The sequence below is a fragment of the Lagopus muta genome, chromosome Z (genome assembly GCF_023343835.1).
Source record: "Lagopus muta isolate bLagMut1 chromosome Z, bLagMut1 primary, whole genome shotgun sequence".
Taxonomy (NCBI): domain Eukaryota; kingdom Metazoa; phylum Chordata; class Aves; order Galliformes; family Phasianidae; genus Lagopus; species Lagopus muta.
Genome location: NC_064472.1, coordinates 35,908,111 through 35,924,427, shown reverse-complemented (window position 1 = coordinate 35,924,427; position 16,317 = coordinate 35,908,111). Strand labels below are relative to the sequence as shown.

Sequence of the window (16,317 nt, the reverse complement as noted above, 5' to 3'; positions counted from 1 at the left end):
TCCCGCCCGCCCGTTCTAAGGCGGATCCCCTGCGGTCGGAGCCGCGTTGCGGGCCGTGCTCCGATTGGCGCTCGGCGGCCGTTGGTCACCGCGCGGCCGGCTCCGCCCTGCTGCCCCTTTGGCCGCCGCGGCAGCCGCCGGGTCAGATGCAGCCGCTCGGCGGGGCGAAGTCGGCGCCGCTTCCCTAAGCTGTTCGGCGAGAGGCTTCCGCCGGCCGCGCGTCTCCTTCCGAGTGCTGCGCGGGAGGCAGCAGGCACCGCTGAGCCGGCAGCCGCCGCCAAGCCGTTACTCAGCACAACCGACGTCGCCGCGCCCGGCGCTCGCACGGCGGTGGTCGGGAGCGCGCGGGGTCACCGCTGCCCAGCGAAGGGGAGCCGGGAGCCCCGCGCAGGTAGGGGCTGGGGACGGCGGGCCGAGCTGAGCCGAGCTGGGGGCGGCTGCAGCGGGGGCAGGGAGGGAGAGGGAGGGGCTGCCGGGCAGGTGAGACGTTCCGGGTGGCTGCGGCGAGGGGTAGGGGCGGGCGGCGCCTTCTCCCGTTGCTCCGCCCGCGGGGTGCTGCGGGACGGCCGCTGCCCCGCTCACGCTGGGGGCGCCTTTGTTCGAGGATGGAGCAGCTGCTGCCCGCTGGCCGCTCCCGAGCTGTGCGTCCTCAGGCCCCGCGCTCTTAGCGCCTCTGTCAGCATTGCGAACTGCTGGGAGCCGTCTGGGGAGATCGGGTGTTGCGGTGAGGCTGACTTACTGCGTTTTCTCGGCTCCTGCCCCTGCCGGCGAGGGCGAAGCTGGCCTTAGCCTTGCTCTCGAGCGGTGATCGCTTAAAAGTTTAACGCCTTCAGCCCGGAGGCAGCCACTCGAAAACACACGGTTTGTTTGTAACCAGTGTGTTCCGAACTCAAGTTCTATTCTCATCTTGCCTCTGTACGGTGTGGCTGTTACTGTTGCTTGGTTTTTTTTTTGTTTGTTTTTTGTTTTTTTCTCGAATGTAATTGCGTTGATAGGTTGTTTTTTGTTTGTTTGTTTTTGTTTGAGAAGAGCTTGGAGGATTAATAATATTATCTTGGGTAGCTTTTCGTTACTGAATAAACTTCCTCAGTGTTATTTTCTGGACGTTCATTCTTAATAGTACTGTGTAGGTTGGCTAACCTAATGTAGCTTACTTGTACACCGGTTTACTTAACGTTTTGTTCCTTTATGTGTTGAACTGATACATGTTAAACTTGTATTCAAACCCTTCTTTCTGTAGCAATGTACACAGGTGTTAACGTTAGAGTTTCAGTAACGGTTTGAACTACAGTTTTCATTGCCTTGCCTTCAGTAAAAGGGATAGGCATTCGAGTACATTATTTCAGGATTGCATAATGAAAAAATGATTATTCATAAAAAACAGCACACCACAATGTGAATGTCTTGCTTGTTGCAAAGTTAGGGCAACAATAAGGTTTACAAGCTGGCAGTAGTGCTTATGAATTTGACTTTATTCTTTTGAATTGTTCTTATGATGTAAGTAATTTAGTTTAAATACATATTTGCATTAAATCTGTAGAATTTTAAATGTAAGATTTCTAGATAAGTGTTTGCATGGGCAGGGTTTTTGAGGCTAAGATGCTAATATGTAGTAAAGTACTTCAAGATGTGAATAATATAAGCCAATCTGATTTACAGAGGAACAAGCACAAGAATAATTGCTTATATGAAAGAACTATGTCTGCATTATCCTAGGAGTAGCAATATAAATATTTAAGGTGTACTTTCAGATTAGGTGGATTTTTTTCCCCTCTTCTGTCAGCCTTGATCATAAGGTTAATTGCTGAATTTAACTACTGCCTGTAGGCAGTTCTAAATTTTCCTTCTTGTATGCTACTTCTTAATTATTGTTATTATTCGTGAGAGAGATAAATTTCATAAAATGGTCTCCTCTTTCTTTTAAAGGCTCTTCTACAAAGAGCAGTCTTGTCACTTGAGTCTGTTTTGTTTCTTCACTTTTCTTGGAGCTGTAGTAAAAATCATGCATTACAGTTCCTTCCACAATTTTCCTACTATATCTGCATGAAAACACAGTGTTCTTTATATTTCTAAAGGATATTTGCATTTCTCTTTCTACATTCTTTCTGTTATTAATAACTTCACCAGCATTAGGAACTATGTTTGCAGTGCAGCGCTGTCATCTTTACTGTTATGTTGTTGAAATGTGTTATCTTTGTATCTGGAGATTCTAGTGTTATGAGGATAAATTTTCATCATGCATACTCAAAAGCTGTTAGGTTGTGACCTGGGTGTTCTCTGCATATGTTAATCTCATTACTAACATTACTAACCTATCCTTGTGGTAATTCCTGGTGGGAGTTGATTTTATCCTGGTTTTAGTGATAGAATTCATGTGAAGTATACTCCAGCCTTTTTGTTATTGGTTTGGTATTTTTTCAAACAGTATCACCTATGGTATTTAGAGTTCCATAAATTATAAAGTAGGCTTATTAGAAGCCCAGAGGTTTCAGTAATGCTCTTGATGTCTAGATGGGAAATTTGAACTGCTTTTGTGAAGACTTGGCAGTAAATGAAGACTTAAATTTTTTTGAAGTCTTATCTTAATTCCTGTGTTGGGAAGTCATTAAGAAATCATGTTGAATGTCTTCCTAACATTTAAAGGAAACAAACTTTAATCACTTCACTGAAGTATCTTACCTGTATACCTTCTGAGGAATGATAATATCTGTTCTAATTGAAGTTATGACATCATGTGTATATCTACTAGGCTGAAATGCTGATTCAATTGTACTTTTAAACAGTGATATCAGAATAACACTGTGCACCATGGGGATTCTCACATCCTGGTTCCATTCCAGATCCAGAGGTAAAGAACGCACTCATGTGAATACAATGAATGACAAACCAGTTCCAGTATAATGAAGACATTGTTTACATGTAGTTGACGGTATCCTCCTGAGGAGGACCAGTAGGTGTTCTATGACGCATTTGTTCAGTTAGTGATGCTAGGGATCTAATTTTTTTCTTCAGTTTTTCCAAGAAAAGGTAGCAGTGACTCTTTTCTTTAAAGCAAAGGCTGTTGCTGGCCGTGATTCAAGTGGAGAATGGCTCAGGAATAAGAAACTGAAGTTTCAATAAAGATTAAATGGGCATTACATAAAGTCTACAGTACAGTCTGGTACAAGGAGAGAAATGATACTTTATCCATTTTCTTCCACATATTTCATTTGTCATATGTGGCAGCAACCCATATTTAGCACATTTAAGCTATGTTGGGGGCCCTGTACCTCCTCAGCTGATTATCTCTAATTATTGCAGTAATGTGAATTCCACAAACCAGTTAAAATTACAACAGATAGCAAATACTTTGTGTGAAATCTTATTTGTAGTGTTGCAGGGCTGTTTATGGTTATAAACAATGTAAACTCCTGGCTTCAGTTCTTTCTGACGTGTGGTTTATAAAGGAAGTAAGAAGTTTTGCAGTTATTACTTTATGTTGGAATAGAATGCAGTCATGTATTCTTGGACACAAGAGGCTGTTTGTACCTTAGTTTTGAAGGTACTGCTACATTTTTTCCAATGAAATGAAAATGCTTCCCTCCATCATAAAGTACACTGTATTATCTAGCTTTGGCATTCAAATTTTCTGGAAAAGTGGGGAAAAAAATACTCAATTTAATAGTTTCTATAGAATTAGAGGTGTGATTGAATACTGAGTCATTGGTGATGTTTGCAGAACTAAAAAAGCCTCTTGAAGTATTACAACAACACTGTTGTTCAAAGTCTGCAAATATGAGCTTTCTGATTAAAGTGAAGAAAATGGTTCCTTTGGTGCTCACAGCCATGAGAGACATAAAGCAGGAAATAAATATTTACCTGTTCTTGTGCATAAGATGTTCAAAGCCTTTTGAAAGTCTCTGGACATCTTCGGTAGGTCTTTCCCACTTGTCTTTATTTGCATGTTGAAAGTAATGTCCAATAATGTCACTTGAAAGAGAGCAGATGAGCAATTACAAGTTAAGTGACTAATTTGCTTATTGCATTAATACATGAGTCTATTTCCTTAACTGGTAGGTCGTATACTTCAGATCTGTTCATTAAGAGATAACTTACCTGTTCATGGCAGCTGATGGGCCCCATTCTCCTGTAACTGGTTATGTTGACAACTCTGTGATTTCCCTTTCTTTTGAAGAAAACTAGAGACTTGGGGTGAAAACACCTGACCAAAAAAAAAAAAAAAAGAACAACCAAGCCATTGTTTTATGCTTCGCAAGAAGCAGTAATATTTCAGAAACACACATCTTGTTTATTAGACTTGCTGTGATTTAGTTATCAACAAATATGTTCTATGATTGTGTACTTCTGTATGAGTGTCACACATTGTACTAAGGGAAGAGACCATTCATATGGTCAAAATAAGGCTAACTGTTCAGTCATCTGCATTCAGAAGTTCTTATGGCAGTGCCCTATAAAACTTTTCCAAAGTGAAGTGTATACAAGTTAAAGAACAGACTAAAATGTATTTTGATGTTGCCAGGTATCATAGTTACAGTAAGACTTTATTGTTGATTGACACAAGGGAATTGTTGCCTGAAACCACAAGGGAATGTGACATCAGAAGTTGGCTTTCTGTTGTTGTTATTCCTGTTTTTAAGCTTGACTCTAGCTGTCAAAGCTGGTACATGAAATTGTAGGAGAGTTTCCGTTTGCATGACCAATAGGAACCGAGCATGAGACCTGTAGTAGAGCTGGGGTGGAAAATTTCTTTGAGATAAAACATCAGATGTGTTCACAACAGGAAAGTAAATACTTATGCTAGGTGTGCTGATGTACTTCATGGTTCTTGGCAGATTGTCATTCTCCAACCTTCAAGGGAAAAGTACTGTCACAATAAAGATTTCTTTTCCTCTTCCTTCTCAGCCTTGTAAATTAGGAGGGCTCAGTGTCTCTTCATCAGGGCAGCAATGTTGTTAACTACCTTGCTTTAGGTCTGTGTCTATTTTGCTCTTTTTCAAACTCCCTCTCCCCTCCCTATTAAGTGCTTTGAATTCATAGTATAGGTTATTTTGCTTTGTCAGTTATTTGTGTTACAGTATGTCTGGAGTGTTTTTGTTAAAACATGGAATAAAAAGTAATTTCTTTAAGATTGGTAACATAACCCCAATTCTGATGTGCAAAATGAGGAACTTAGTTGATAACCACTTTAAGGGAGTTGGAAATGTTGTCAAACAGAATGCAGAGCTAAGAATAGTTTTACAGCCGGATTTTAGAGGGGTGAAGGTCTGAAGTGCTTGCTAGGCAGTAGAAGAGTCTCTTTTTGACCTTTGTGCAACTCTTGTACTGATGATAACTGTTTGCAAGACTTCGTGACTCAAACTGAGAATGTATTGTCATTATATGGGAAGAATAGTATCAGTTTGTGGCTGTAGGAATGAATCTGAGTGATCTTGATATCCTGCAAATACAGCAGTGTGCTTTAATTGCTTTTTTATAATGCCAGTTTGTCAAGGGAGTGAGTGCTTCTGTTGCTCTGAGGCGAGTAGCCTCAAAAGAAACTAAAACTCATGCTTGTTCTTGGCCTAAGCAGTTCTAGTGTCTGGCAATGCTTAAGAGTTACCACTCTTCTGTAATAATATGGTAATTCTGAAGATGCTACTAATAACAAAAAAGTGCTGTATAGAAATTTACACATATACTTAAGCTTTTGTTTTGTTTAAATAATTCCACTAAATTTCAATGTTATTTTCTAAGAAGGTTGAACTTACAACTTCAGTGAGGTTTTTTCTTTTCATGTCACAATATAACTAGAAACTGATACCATTCTCTCTTCCCGTTTCAGACTAGAAGATGAATAATCTTTCCTTCAGTGAACTGTGTTGCCTGTTTTGTTGTCCACCATGCCCAGGGAAAATTGCTTCCAAACTGGCATTCTTACCTCCTGATCCCACATACACTCTGATGTGTGACGAAAGTGGTAGCCGCTGGACTTTGCATCTCTCAGAGAGAGCAGACTGGCAGTATTCATCAAGAGAAAAAGATGCTATTGAGTGCTTCATGACTAGAACAAGTAAAGGTAACAGGATTGCCTGTATGTTTGTGCGTTGCTCACCTAACGCCAAATATACTTTGCTCTTCTCGCATGGAAATGCTGTTGACCTAGGTCAGATGAGCAGTTTTTACATAGGACTGGGTTCACGGATTAATTGCAACATATTCTCATATGATTATTCTGGATATGGTGCAAGCTCTGGCAAGCCAACAGAAAAGAATCTGTATGCTGACATTGATGCTGCTTGGGTGGCTCTTAGGACAAGGTAAGACATTACAGTATGCTTTCTAAATTGCTGTGCTTATTCTGCATTGGTAAATGAAACAGAAATGCTTTTTTTGTGTGATTAATTTACTCATATCAAAGCAGACTGGTGATATCTTGTAACAAAGGTATTGTTAGTATTGAGCAGTATCAGTATTTAGCACTGACATACTTGAGAAACTGAAATGGGATGAATTTTAGTAAGGTGTCACCTGATGTTATTTGAATGTTTCAAATATAGCCCTTACTGTCCTAATTAAGGATCCCCTTTGTTGACGGTATTAGAGGAGAAGAAAAATCTATAGTAGATTCCCCAGTCACAGACCTACTGGTATAATGGGTAAGAGAAAACAGAAGTTTATTTTTCAGATTTAATGGTCTTTGAGTGTTCAGACTTCCATTGTTTCAAAATTCAGACTAGTAGCTACAGCGTTTCCAGAAGGTAGAAAGCTTTTTGTTTTATAAAGAAAGCTATTTTAGCAAAGTACAGTGTCTGAGAGAGGAGGTAATTAATCTACATAACTACCTTATGGTAGGAACAAAGCCCAGGAATCTGAATTGCTGTTGTTTTAAAACTGGATTGAAAAACAGATTTAAACTGGACAAGGTAAAATAAAATCCCAAGCTGGGAAGATGTGTTTCCAGAGCCTGTGTTCTAAGCTTTTACTTTACAGATGGTGAAACAGTAAGGTAAATACTATAGACACATGCTGTGATACAGCTACCAAATAAAGCCCACTTCTTCATCTTGACAGCATTTTCTTGCCATGAGTTGTCAAATTTAAAGCAAAACTCTTGTGAATACTCAAACTACAGAAATTAGAGTTAAGCTAGTTGGTAACTGTCTCCTCCCCCGCTCTCACCACATCATCTTTGAATGGTTTCTGTATGGAAAACTCAGAAGGAAATACAATGGCAATTTGAGATCTCCCCTCCATTCTTGAACAATAGCTTTCCTACTCAAATAAGGTTATAGCTCGTAACAATATCCCATCTGAATATATCACAGAATGGCCAGGGCTGGAAGGGACCTCAAGAATCATAAATCTCCAACCCCCTGCCACATGCAGGGCCACAAACCTCCCCATTTAATACTAGACCAGGCTGCCCAGGGCCCCATCCAATCTGGCCTTGGACACCTCCAGGGATGGGGCATCCACAGCCTCTCTGGGCAGCCTGCTCCAGTACCTCACCAGTCTCTCTGTAAAGAACTTCCCCCTAACATCTGACCTCATTTTTCCCTCCCTCAACTTAAAACCATTTCCTCTTGTCCTGCTGTTATCTACCCTTTCAAAGAGTTGATTTCCCCTCCTGTTTGTAGGCTCCCTCTAGGTACTGAAAGGCTGCAATGAGCTGGACAGCCATTGTAGGGAAGGAGAGGGGTATATGACTCTAAATGCGTATTCCTTCCCTTTTACTTTCCTTCTTCTACTCAGGAATGATTCTGCCTTGAGCCTATTTGCTCCTGTGAGATGTTTTATGTCAAAACTTTGTGTAGAAATATTTAAGTATCTAGAGCTAGGTTTTATATCTAAGTATGAACTTATTTCATTGACTAAAGTGATTATTATTACTAGCTTTCACTTTCTACTTTCAACAACTTTCCAGCTGGTAGTCCTGGTTTTGCTTTTGTGTTTGAATGCTGAGTGGAATACAGTGAAGTTCGGTACATGATTCTGGATGTACTAGTTCATACAGTATGGTTGCCAGCGTTCTCTTGAGCCCTGAAGCAGTGCTCAGCTGCTCTTTACTAATTAATATCAGGATCAGAATGCAATCTTAAGCATTTGCTGCAGTGCTGATTCATTTTTCTGGTGTAGCCTGTTCTGTCAGTGTTACACTGGCATTGTCTTTAATGCTTTATGAAATCAGTGTTCTGTAAAAGCAAATTTAGTTCTGTGGGTTCTTTGTAGGGTAAATGTAACTTCCTTGAAGTTCCTTTTGATAGGAAAAGTCTATGTCTTGCAAATGTAGTCCTACAAACCATGCCTCATTCTTTATGTGATTGGACAAAGAAAGAAATAGAGAAGTTACATCTGTTGAAGGTTTATCACAGTCATTCAGCTTCCTCCGTTCTCTTTTCTGAGAAATGGGATCACAGAATCCAGCATTGAAATATGTGGGAGATGGAGAGGTTGGCTTGATCTTGTTGAGTCTTGACTTGCTGATAATGAGGCTCTGGAAAGGAAACAGAAGTATCTGGGGTAACTGAAATTCTCATGTGGACATCATTCTACAGTCAGAACTGCTGCTTGTGTTAAAGACATTAGTTATTTATTGGAAGAACTTTCCTGATGGGCAGTGCTTTCCTGCGGGGAGTAGAAATAGTCTTTGAAGTAATATTCAGGGTGAAATTAAGATTAGTACAACACCATTTTCTCAAAAGAGGTTCTTTCAAAGATACGTGAATATTATCATGCGTGTAGATGAATGTGGAGAACTATTTGCCAGTGCAGCAGAGGAGGAGAAGTGAAAATAAAGAACAAGAACAATTCAGAATCTGTCTGCTTTTAATATTTCGGTTGGACACAGTAGCTGTTCTTGTGGATGCTGACTGTGAGAGGTGGCAAGGTGATTCACTGCCATGGTGTTTAGGAAAGATGCACAGTATTGCATATTCATCTTCATGGCACTGTATAAAAGCCACAAGTGAGAACATTCTTTTTCTGACTGTCATAGCTACAAAGTGTTGAAATGCAAGCAGTCATTTTGGGATACACCCATCTTCTGCTGCTCTGGTCTCTGAATGCCTTTGATGACACACTAGAAAGGGTGGAAAGGTTTAACCAGCCCCAGGCAAATGCAAGGCAAGTGGTGCTCATTCAGAAACCTCAAGACATGCCAAGGTTGACTCATAATGAGATTTATCTTTAAGAAGTCAAGCTACCTTGCCACTGTTTCCTACCATGGATCAAACAGTATTTTAAAAGCTGAAGGATCTCACTGTCATACTGATGTGTCAAAATGGATAGAATAGCCACAACTCAAACTTAATTCAAATCTATTCTGATGATGACTGAAAGTATTCTTTTGAAAATCGACGTATTACACTTTTCATTCAGAAGTGTCATTCTCTCATGCTACTTTTGGTGCACATTAGGAGAAGGGCTATTTCTTTGTGTGCCTAAACTTACAATATTTTTAGACAGATTGCACTTTTAAACTGATGAGTAAAAATGTCCTTATTTACTGTGGTAATCTTTCAATGCTACTCATACATTCATTCTACTGATAAGGTCTATAAAAGGCCAGCCTATCTTGAAAGAGATAAAGGAGATATGTCTTGTTGATTACTGCATGCATCATCAATGCACTTGCCTTACCTCTCTTAAAACTTGCTTCTTTCAACCTTTCTGGCAACGTTATTTGTTGCATACACAGAAAGGAAAGGTGCCTCTGAGTTGAGCAAGAGTTTTAATCTCATGAATTTAATTCATAGCCTGGAATGTTGATAGTTAGGGATGTTGTGTCCTTCATGTTCTGCAATTTGCACCTGTAATTTCATGTGTTATGTACATAATGACAAAAGGTTCTGAAATGTGCATTTAAAACTCCCTTAGGATGTTCTCCTTATTTCATCTACCCCAAGCAGTGCTGTCAGTTGTTGTCAGTGTTGTACTGATCTAACAAACAGTAGCCTCTCTAGAACATCTACTGTCTTTGTCAGTAGGAACCTAAGAGATGTTACTGAAAATGCACCGTTAAGGTTGGTTGTCCAATGCTTTGTCTTGTAAAGGGAGCAAGTCTTCAAGATCAATGGCAGTACTTTGGAGATAATAAGATAAACTGCTCTCTGTCTCCCTTGGGTGTGTCAAGAGCAAAATGGCAGATATTCCAGTGGCCCACATTGCACACCATAGTAACTTCTGCTTATTTTTTAGTTGTTAAAGGTAACTTTAACCTTGCAAACTGCAAGATTTCTATATCATAATAATGTGTATGTTAAATAAAAAGAGTAGAAAAATAAGAGACTGTCACTAAGATAAGTGTAGAAAAGGTCTTATTTACAGAGACAAATATAAAGGAAACAGTAAAGGAGTTCTTGCTACAGCACTTTGCGAAGGTTGTCACACAGGAGGGAGAAGAATATTTTGTGCTGCTTAGAACATGAGTACTTTTCTTACCAGAAGGTGAGAAGATTAGGAAGGGGAGAGATCAGGGTTGCCTCTATTACAAGGGACCATCATTTGTAGGCTTGCAGAAGAGTAGATAAGGGTGACTAATAAAACCATATGTTAGGTTGGGTTACTAGTACTAGGAAGTGGTGTGATGATACAGTTAGTGGTATACTGGTTTGCTCTTTCCTTGTTTCCTCTTCTGTCAAGTCATTACTTGTCTATGAAGACAGCCTGCACAAATGAGCAGAAAAGCATCTGCTCTACTCCCAGAAAGGATTAGTACTCTGTCCTAAGCTAGTTAGAGGAGACCTATGAGGGCAACATGCTGAAAATCAAAGTAGGAAAGTACTGTTCTCTTTGGCAATATCGCATAGTTTAGTAGTGACATTAACCTATTCCTTTACTGTGATGCGTGTGAATGTTAGCAAACTTGTGAGCAGGGTTAAATCTACTTTTGTGAAAGTACCACTCATCAAGTTCCATGTGTTCTGGAAGGTAGCCCTTGGGTACGTAAACTTAAAGGATAAATCAGATGTTGAAAGGAATTGAAATCTCAGTTGCTCTGGGAAAACAATGTTTTGGCAGCCTTTGTGCTGTGGAAAATGTCTAGATTTTATGCTAAATTCAGTCCTGAGTAACTTGTCACTGCAAGGCTGCTTTCTCTGAGAATGTGCATCTCTTTGCTTTCATATTTTTTTTTTAAGTCCATTATGGTGATTGTGACCAAAAAGCCCTCACAATTATCACCACCAACAAAAAAATTGTCTGTCTAAATGAAGTTATCTACAACTTCCTTAATAGGCAGTAGCATGCATTACTACTGTGATCAATGTAATGAGTTTTCAAAAATGCCAGCAGTTTTCATGGCTGAGCTCTTGTCTCCTGAATAGGTGCTTTCAGCATATAGCTCTATAACTTCCCCTTCCTCGGGATGGCCTGCAATTCTTAAGGGACTGTATCACTGTTACATTTGCTGTTGATTTCATACTTTTCATTCTGGAGGAAGAGGAAATTTTTAGTTAATAATTCATAGCAATAAAAGAATCATCGAATTATGAAGTTATTAACTTATTAACTGTTCTCCCAAATTAGAACCTGGACATTCAATAACTTTCTATGAAATTTATTGGAATTTACCAGTATAGGACTGCCAAAAGGAAGAGTCAATCAATTCTATGGAGAAGGAATTTATTGGCAGCCTTCATCTCGCAGAACTTTTTAGTTTTAAGCTAGAAGGTGATACTTCGGAGAGAGGAACTGAAGGATGTTTGGACTCCTCTTTTTCTTTCAACTTCTTTTTTGAGGAGTGGGAGGTGAGGAAAGAGTGGAGAGGGTAAGGGGGAAAATACAGAAACAGATACTATTGATACTGTTATTTGGATTTCAAGGGGCTTTTTGCTAATTTTTCATACCAGAATATTTGAAAATCTAGCTGCTTTAAACTGCCACTGCTGGTTATAGGTTTAACTGTTTTTGTTTCCAGACTGTAAAAGCTGTTTGAGTGGTGCTGTGAAGGCAGTCGGGCTGTGGTGCAGAAAAGGTTTACTTTAATCCAAATATAGTAAGCACTATTCCTGGATTACTTTTTGTAGCTGATATTTGGATCCAAAGAAGAAGAATAAAGGCAATGGAGAACATACAATGAAAAATGTTCATTTTTTGATTTAAAGCTTCGTGCAGTAGTCTTCACCTTGTAGTGTCTAATACTGGTGAAAATGTGTGATGGGTTTGCAAGGTGGTGTTCTGTGATAATTTACTGCACAAGTTTGATGTCACACTAATAACACAGTGTGTCACTTATTTAGTGTGACTTTGTTCTGATTTGTAAATGGGATAGAAGGACATTGTATTTCCAGAATGCAAAAATGTGCTGTTTTAGGGGACTTATTCTGTTTTCAAGTGTTTCAGTATAGATAAAGAAATAGTTAAGACTTTGCATCTTTTTTTTACATTTCAAAGCATTAATTCATTGTTCTGTAGTATGTTGGAATTCTGAGAAAGTATTCTTAATAGGAATGCTAGGTGTTTGGGTCTTTTTGCTGTGCTCTGAGAACTGTTTTGAAATAGAGAGCTTGCCAGTAACATAAAACTGATGATTAAGTCTTGGTATTTTAGAATTCTTAATTTGGTTGTATTTTAGAAACTCTTTCTAGGAAACATTAAGTTTTCATGGTATCTATGCATGCTGAATGTCTTGTAAATTCTTGAGAAGTACTTGTTCTACAGACATCCATTCATATTTTACGGAATCTTGAACAATTTTCTTGTTATCTCAATTTTTGTATTTTATGGAGTTATGCTCATCAACCTGAGAACTCTGAGCATGGGTGATCTTAGCTGGTACAGATCTCTCATCTTTTGCAAAGAAGATGCATGTGTTTATTGTAGAGAAGGTAATGGCTGAACCTTCCTTAACTTTAAATGAAAACAGTTGTCAATTCCCCTAGGAATCTTGTCAAACATTAGAATTACAATATGCTATTCCATAGCACTGTTAGGCTAGCCTAGCGTAAATTAGAGAGCTAACAAACTTCTGATGATACATTATAATGACTTATATTTTGCTTTTGAATGCAGTGCAGTATCTCTATTTAAAGTACTTCCTCTCCTACATAAACTACAGGTTTCCATATAGACACTTCTGTAGATCCAATCTGCTGTAAAAATGCTTTGCTGGTATTTTGCAGTGTGTCAGTACTTATTTTCTGCTGTGGGTGCTGTTCTTGCCAGTGTAACATTTTGCTCAGATTTTTCCAGTACTGTTGTGTTGCTTGGCAATCAGATCATACTTGCATCCACATTACTGCAGAAAAACACATTAGATTTGATCTGAATAGGTGCAGCTAGATGTTTCACAACTTTTGTCCACCTCAGTTACAGGAAAAAAAGACTTTTTTTTTCTCCCTTAGAGGGAGAGGAAATTGACCTGAGCTTTGTACTGCTTACTGGGATATGTTAATGGTATTAGCTGAAATATTTTTTTCTAACCTGTGTTTCAAATACCAGACCAATCAGAAAGAAGCATCTCACTATTACAGAGAACATGTAGTATTTTGGACATTGTCCAAAATTGTCTGTTGTAAGGGCATGCCTTGTGTTTCATGAAGTTGAAGGATGTCACCATCCTGCAGTTTTTACCAGGTAACAGATGAGTAAAACTGACAACATTTTTTGCATGCTTGACTATCCTCTAAGTAATGATAAATATAAACTTAATGAGGCTCTAATTCCTATTGTAGCTCCACAGGAGTTACGAATGAAGATACTCAACTAGTTCACAAGTTGCAACAACATTCTGAAGTCTATGCTTCAAAATCTAAAGCATCATTCTTTCTTAAGGCAAGAAATGTGCTGCAAATACAGACTAACTCTTCCTTTTACCTCAGCAATGATCTTAAAATATGCTTTCTTGTTCTAGCTTCAGTTTTATCTTCCTCAGGAAAGATTAGTGTATGGAAATGTTTTGTTTGCCTTTTTACAAATTGTTTATTTTCCTTTACATGCCTTTTTATTAACTTATTTGATCTTCTAGGTACGGAATCCGCCCTGAAAATGTGATCATATATGGCCAAAGTATAGGAACAGTACCATCTGTGGATCTTGCTGCTAGGTATGAAAGTGCTGCTGTAATCCTACATTCTCCACTGACCTCAGGAATGCGAGTAGCTTTTCCTGATACAAAGAAGACCTATTGCTTTGATGCATTCCCAAAGTAAGTTGTGGGATTTTTTTTGCATGTATTTTTTTCCAATTACACAGACTTTGTATTAGGGAAATGGTAATATGATAAATTCTCAGAATGTTCTTTAAAGGCTTAAAGGATAACTGGAGTAGATAACAAGAAACATTTTATTTGAAGGAGTTTGTAGAACTACTTAAATCTTTAAGGTTTTTCACATCTCTAATTGTTTCCGTGGATATCTGAAGAGTGATTAGTTTTCCTCTGTGTAACCCATAATACCTCTAACAACGATAAGCAGTTCTCTTCTAGTAAGTTGCTAATCTGAGTAACTGCAAAGGAAGCCTTCTGCATGTTTTTCAATAAGTATTAAAGACTGGGAAAAATGGGGCATAGTAAACTCCTGTCATGTATTTCAGATGAACTGGTACACTTAGCTCAAAGATCTAAGAACTTTAACATAAAGAGCCAAAACTATTTTAGTTCTGAAAAGCATGTGTTTTTTTAATTGAAAATATCTGAAGTAGTAATTTCATCTGTTCTATAACTGATTCAGTATATATTTCAATAAATATTTTTTAAGCTTCATGTTTTTAATGAACATAGTAATGAATATCACTTTCGAATTGCCGAGTTATTCAATCCTACTAGTTTCTGGGAGTGTTTGTCCTTTCTGTTTAGCTCAGATGTGCTGCTACAATGGTTTCCAGAGTGTTGATAAGATCTATTTTTTTTTTTAATTTAAACAGTTCCAAAATTAAGTAGTTAAAACTAGAGTATGTAACTAAAAAGTGAATTCAAGAGTCTCTGGTCCTTCAAAGAAGTTATAATAAAACTGACTGCACTCATAGAAACAATCTTTTTCTTACAGCATTGACAAAATTTCTAAGATAACATCTCCTGTGTTAATTATCCATGGGACTGAAGATGAAGTAATTGACTTTTCACATGGCCTAGCCTTATTTGAACGTTGCCAGAGACCTGTAGAGCCACTGTGGGTAGAAGGAGCAGGCCATAATGATGTGGAGCTCTATGGACAATATCTTGAAAGATTAAAACGGTTTGTGTCGCAGGAACTGGTGAATTTGTAATTTCCTTTGTATATTTACGTGCTTCTTCATTTCACTGCAGAACTGCACACCCTGACAAGTACATAACATAAAACCTGAAGGTTGTGTTTTCAAATCAGGTTGGTTGCCTTCATTAGATGTACAGGTAATGATTTGTCAACATAATTAGTGAAGGTTTTGATGCCAGTATTGTTAACTGGAATTGCATCATCAGTCAAGGTTGGCAATTCGTATTACTCTGTGAGATTTTTCGTTATAGATTTAAAAAAAAACAAGTACTGTATGAAATTTTAATTATATAAAATCAAATGCTGTAAAAGTGTTGCCAAAAGCTCTACCATATTAAAAGCAAGTTTATAAATATTTTTTAAACAGCTCAAAATGTACTGTGACTTACTCTGTTTCTCAGATGTAAATTTAAAACCAGACTTTTAAGCAGTTGTCCTGTAAAAATGCAATAGCCATGCAATTTGAGCAATTATTCATGTATGTAGTAAGAATGAAGCATCACTGGAAATGACCTGTGCCCTGTTATAGAGGGAGGGGATCAAATTAGGTCTTTCCATATCTTTTTATATCTTCTGTGCTTAGTTTTACTTCAGTTGTTCTGTTTTGTCCTTGTGCTGTTTTATAACTTGAAAGGGACAAATTTACTCGTGCATCTTCTTAGCTGCCCTAATCTTGCCAAAATAATGTCAAAATTGTCATTGTTACAACTTAAAGATCATTACATGATTGCTACTGAGGCCACTAAGTACTATTTTGAAACAAATTGAACATTTAAAACCTAGAAAGCTTTGTGGACAATGTAGTTTCAAACACTGATTGTATAGAGATGCAGTGTTCCAGTAGGAAGAACCTGGAAGTTTATTTAACTTTGTAATAAAATTTGAAAGTTGCAGTTTGTTCAGACTTACTTTTGGATGTTTAGTGTAAAAGTTCCTTGGTTTTTAGTATTGTATGGAAATTTTACTTATTGCTCTCTCCTAGACAAGAGTGGGAGGAGGGGCAAGAATGTTGACATTTTCTTGTTAAGTCATACTAAAATAAACTTTGTAAGTTGCCTTTCCTTGAATGCATTTTGCTTGAATAAAAAATATGAAAAAAATAACTATGTAGCCTATTTGTAAAATGGGTAATCTGAAAATACGCACT

The 16,317-nt window shown here is 38.3% G+C and overlaps 1 protein-coding gene across 2 annotated transcripts; it reads left to right on the top strand.

Moving 5' to 3' along the window:
- Positions 1-29: 29 nt before the first annotated feature.
- On the top strand, positions 30-16,074 carry ABHD17B (abhydrolase domain containing 17B, depalmitoylase). 2 transcript variants are annotated; one of them, XM_048932515.1, is made up of 4 exons: positions 30-391; positions 5,822-6,296; positions 13,946-14,125; positions 14,964-16,074. In XM_048932515.1, exons 2-4 carry the CDS (start codon positions 5,830-5,832, stop codon positions 15,181-15,183), a joined length of 867 nt encoding a protein of 288 aa, XP_048788472.1. In that variant the 5' UTR covers positions 30-391; positions 5,822-5,829; the 3' UTR covers positions 15,184-16,074. The 2 variants fall into 2 exon arrangements, with proteins under 2 accessions (XP_048788472.1, XP_048788473.1); XM_048932516.1 differs by lacking the exon at positions 30-391 and adding an exon at positions 593-724.
- The last annotated feature ends 243 nt before the right edge of the window (positions 16,075-16,317 follow it).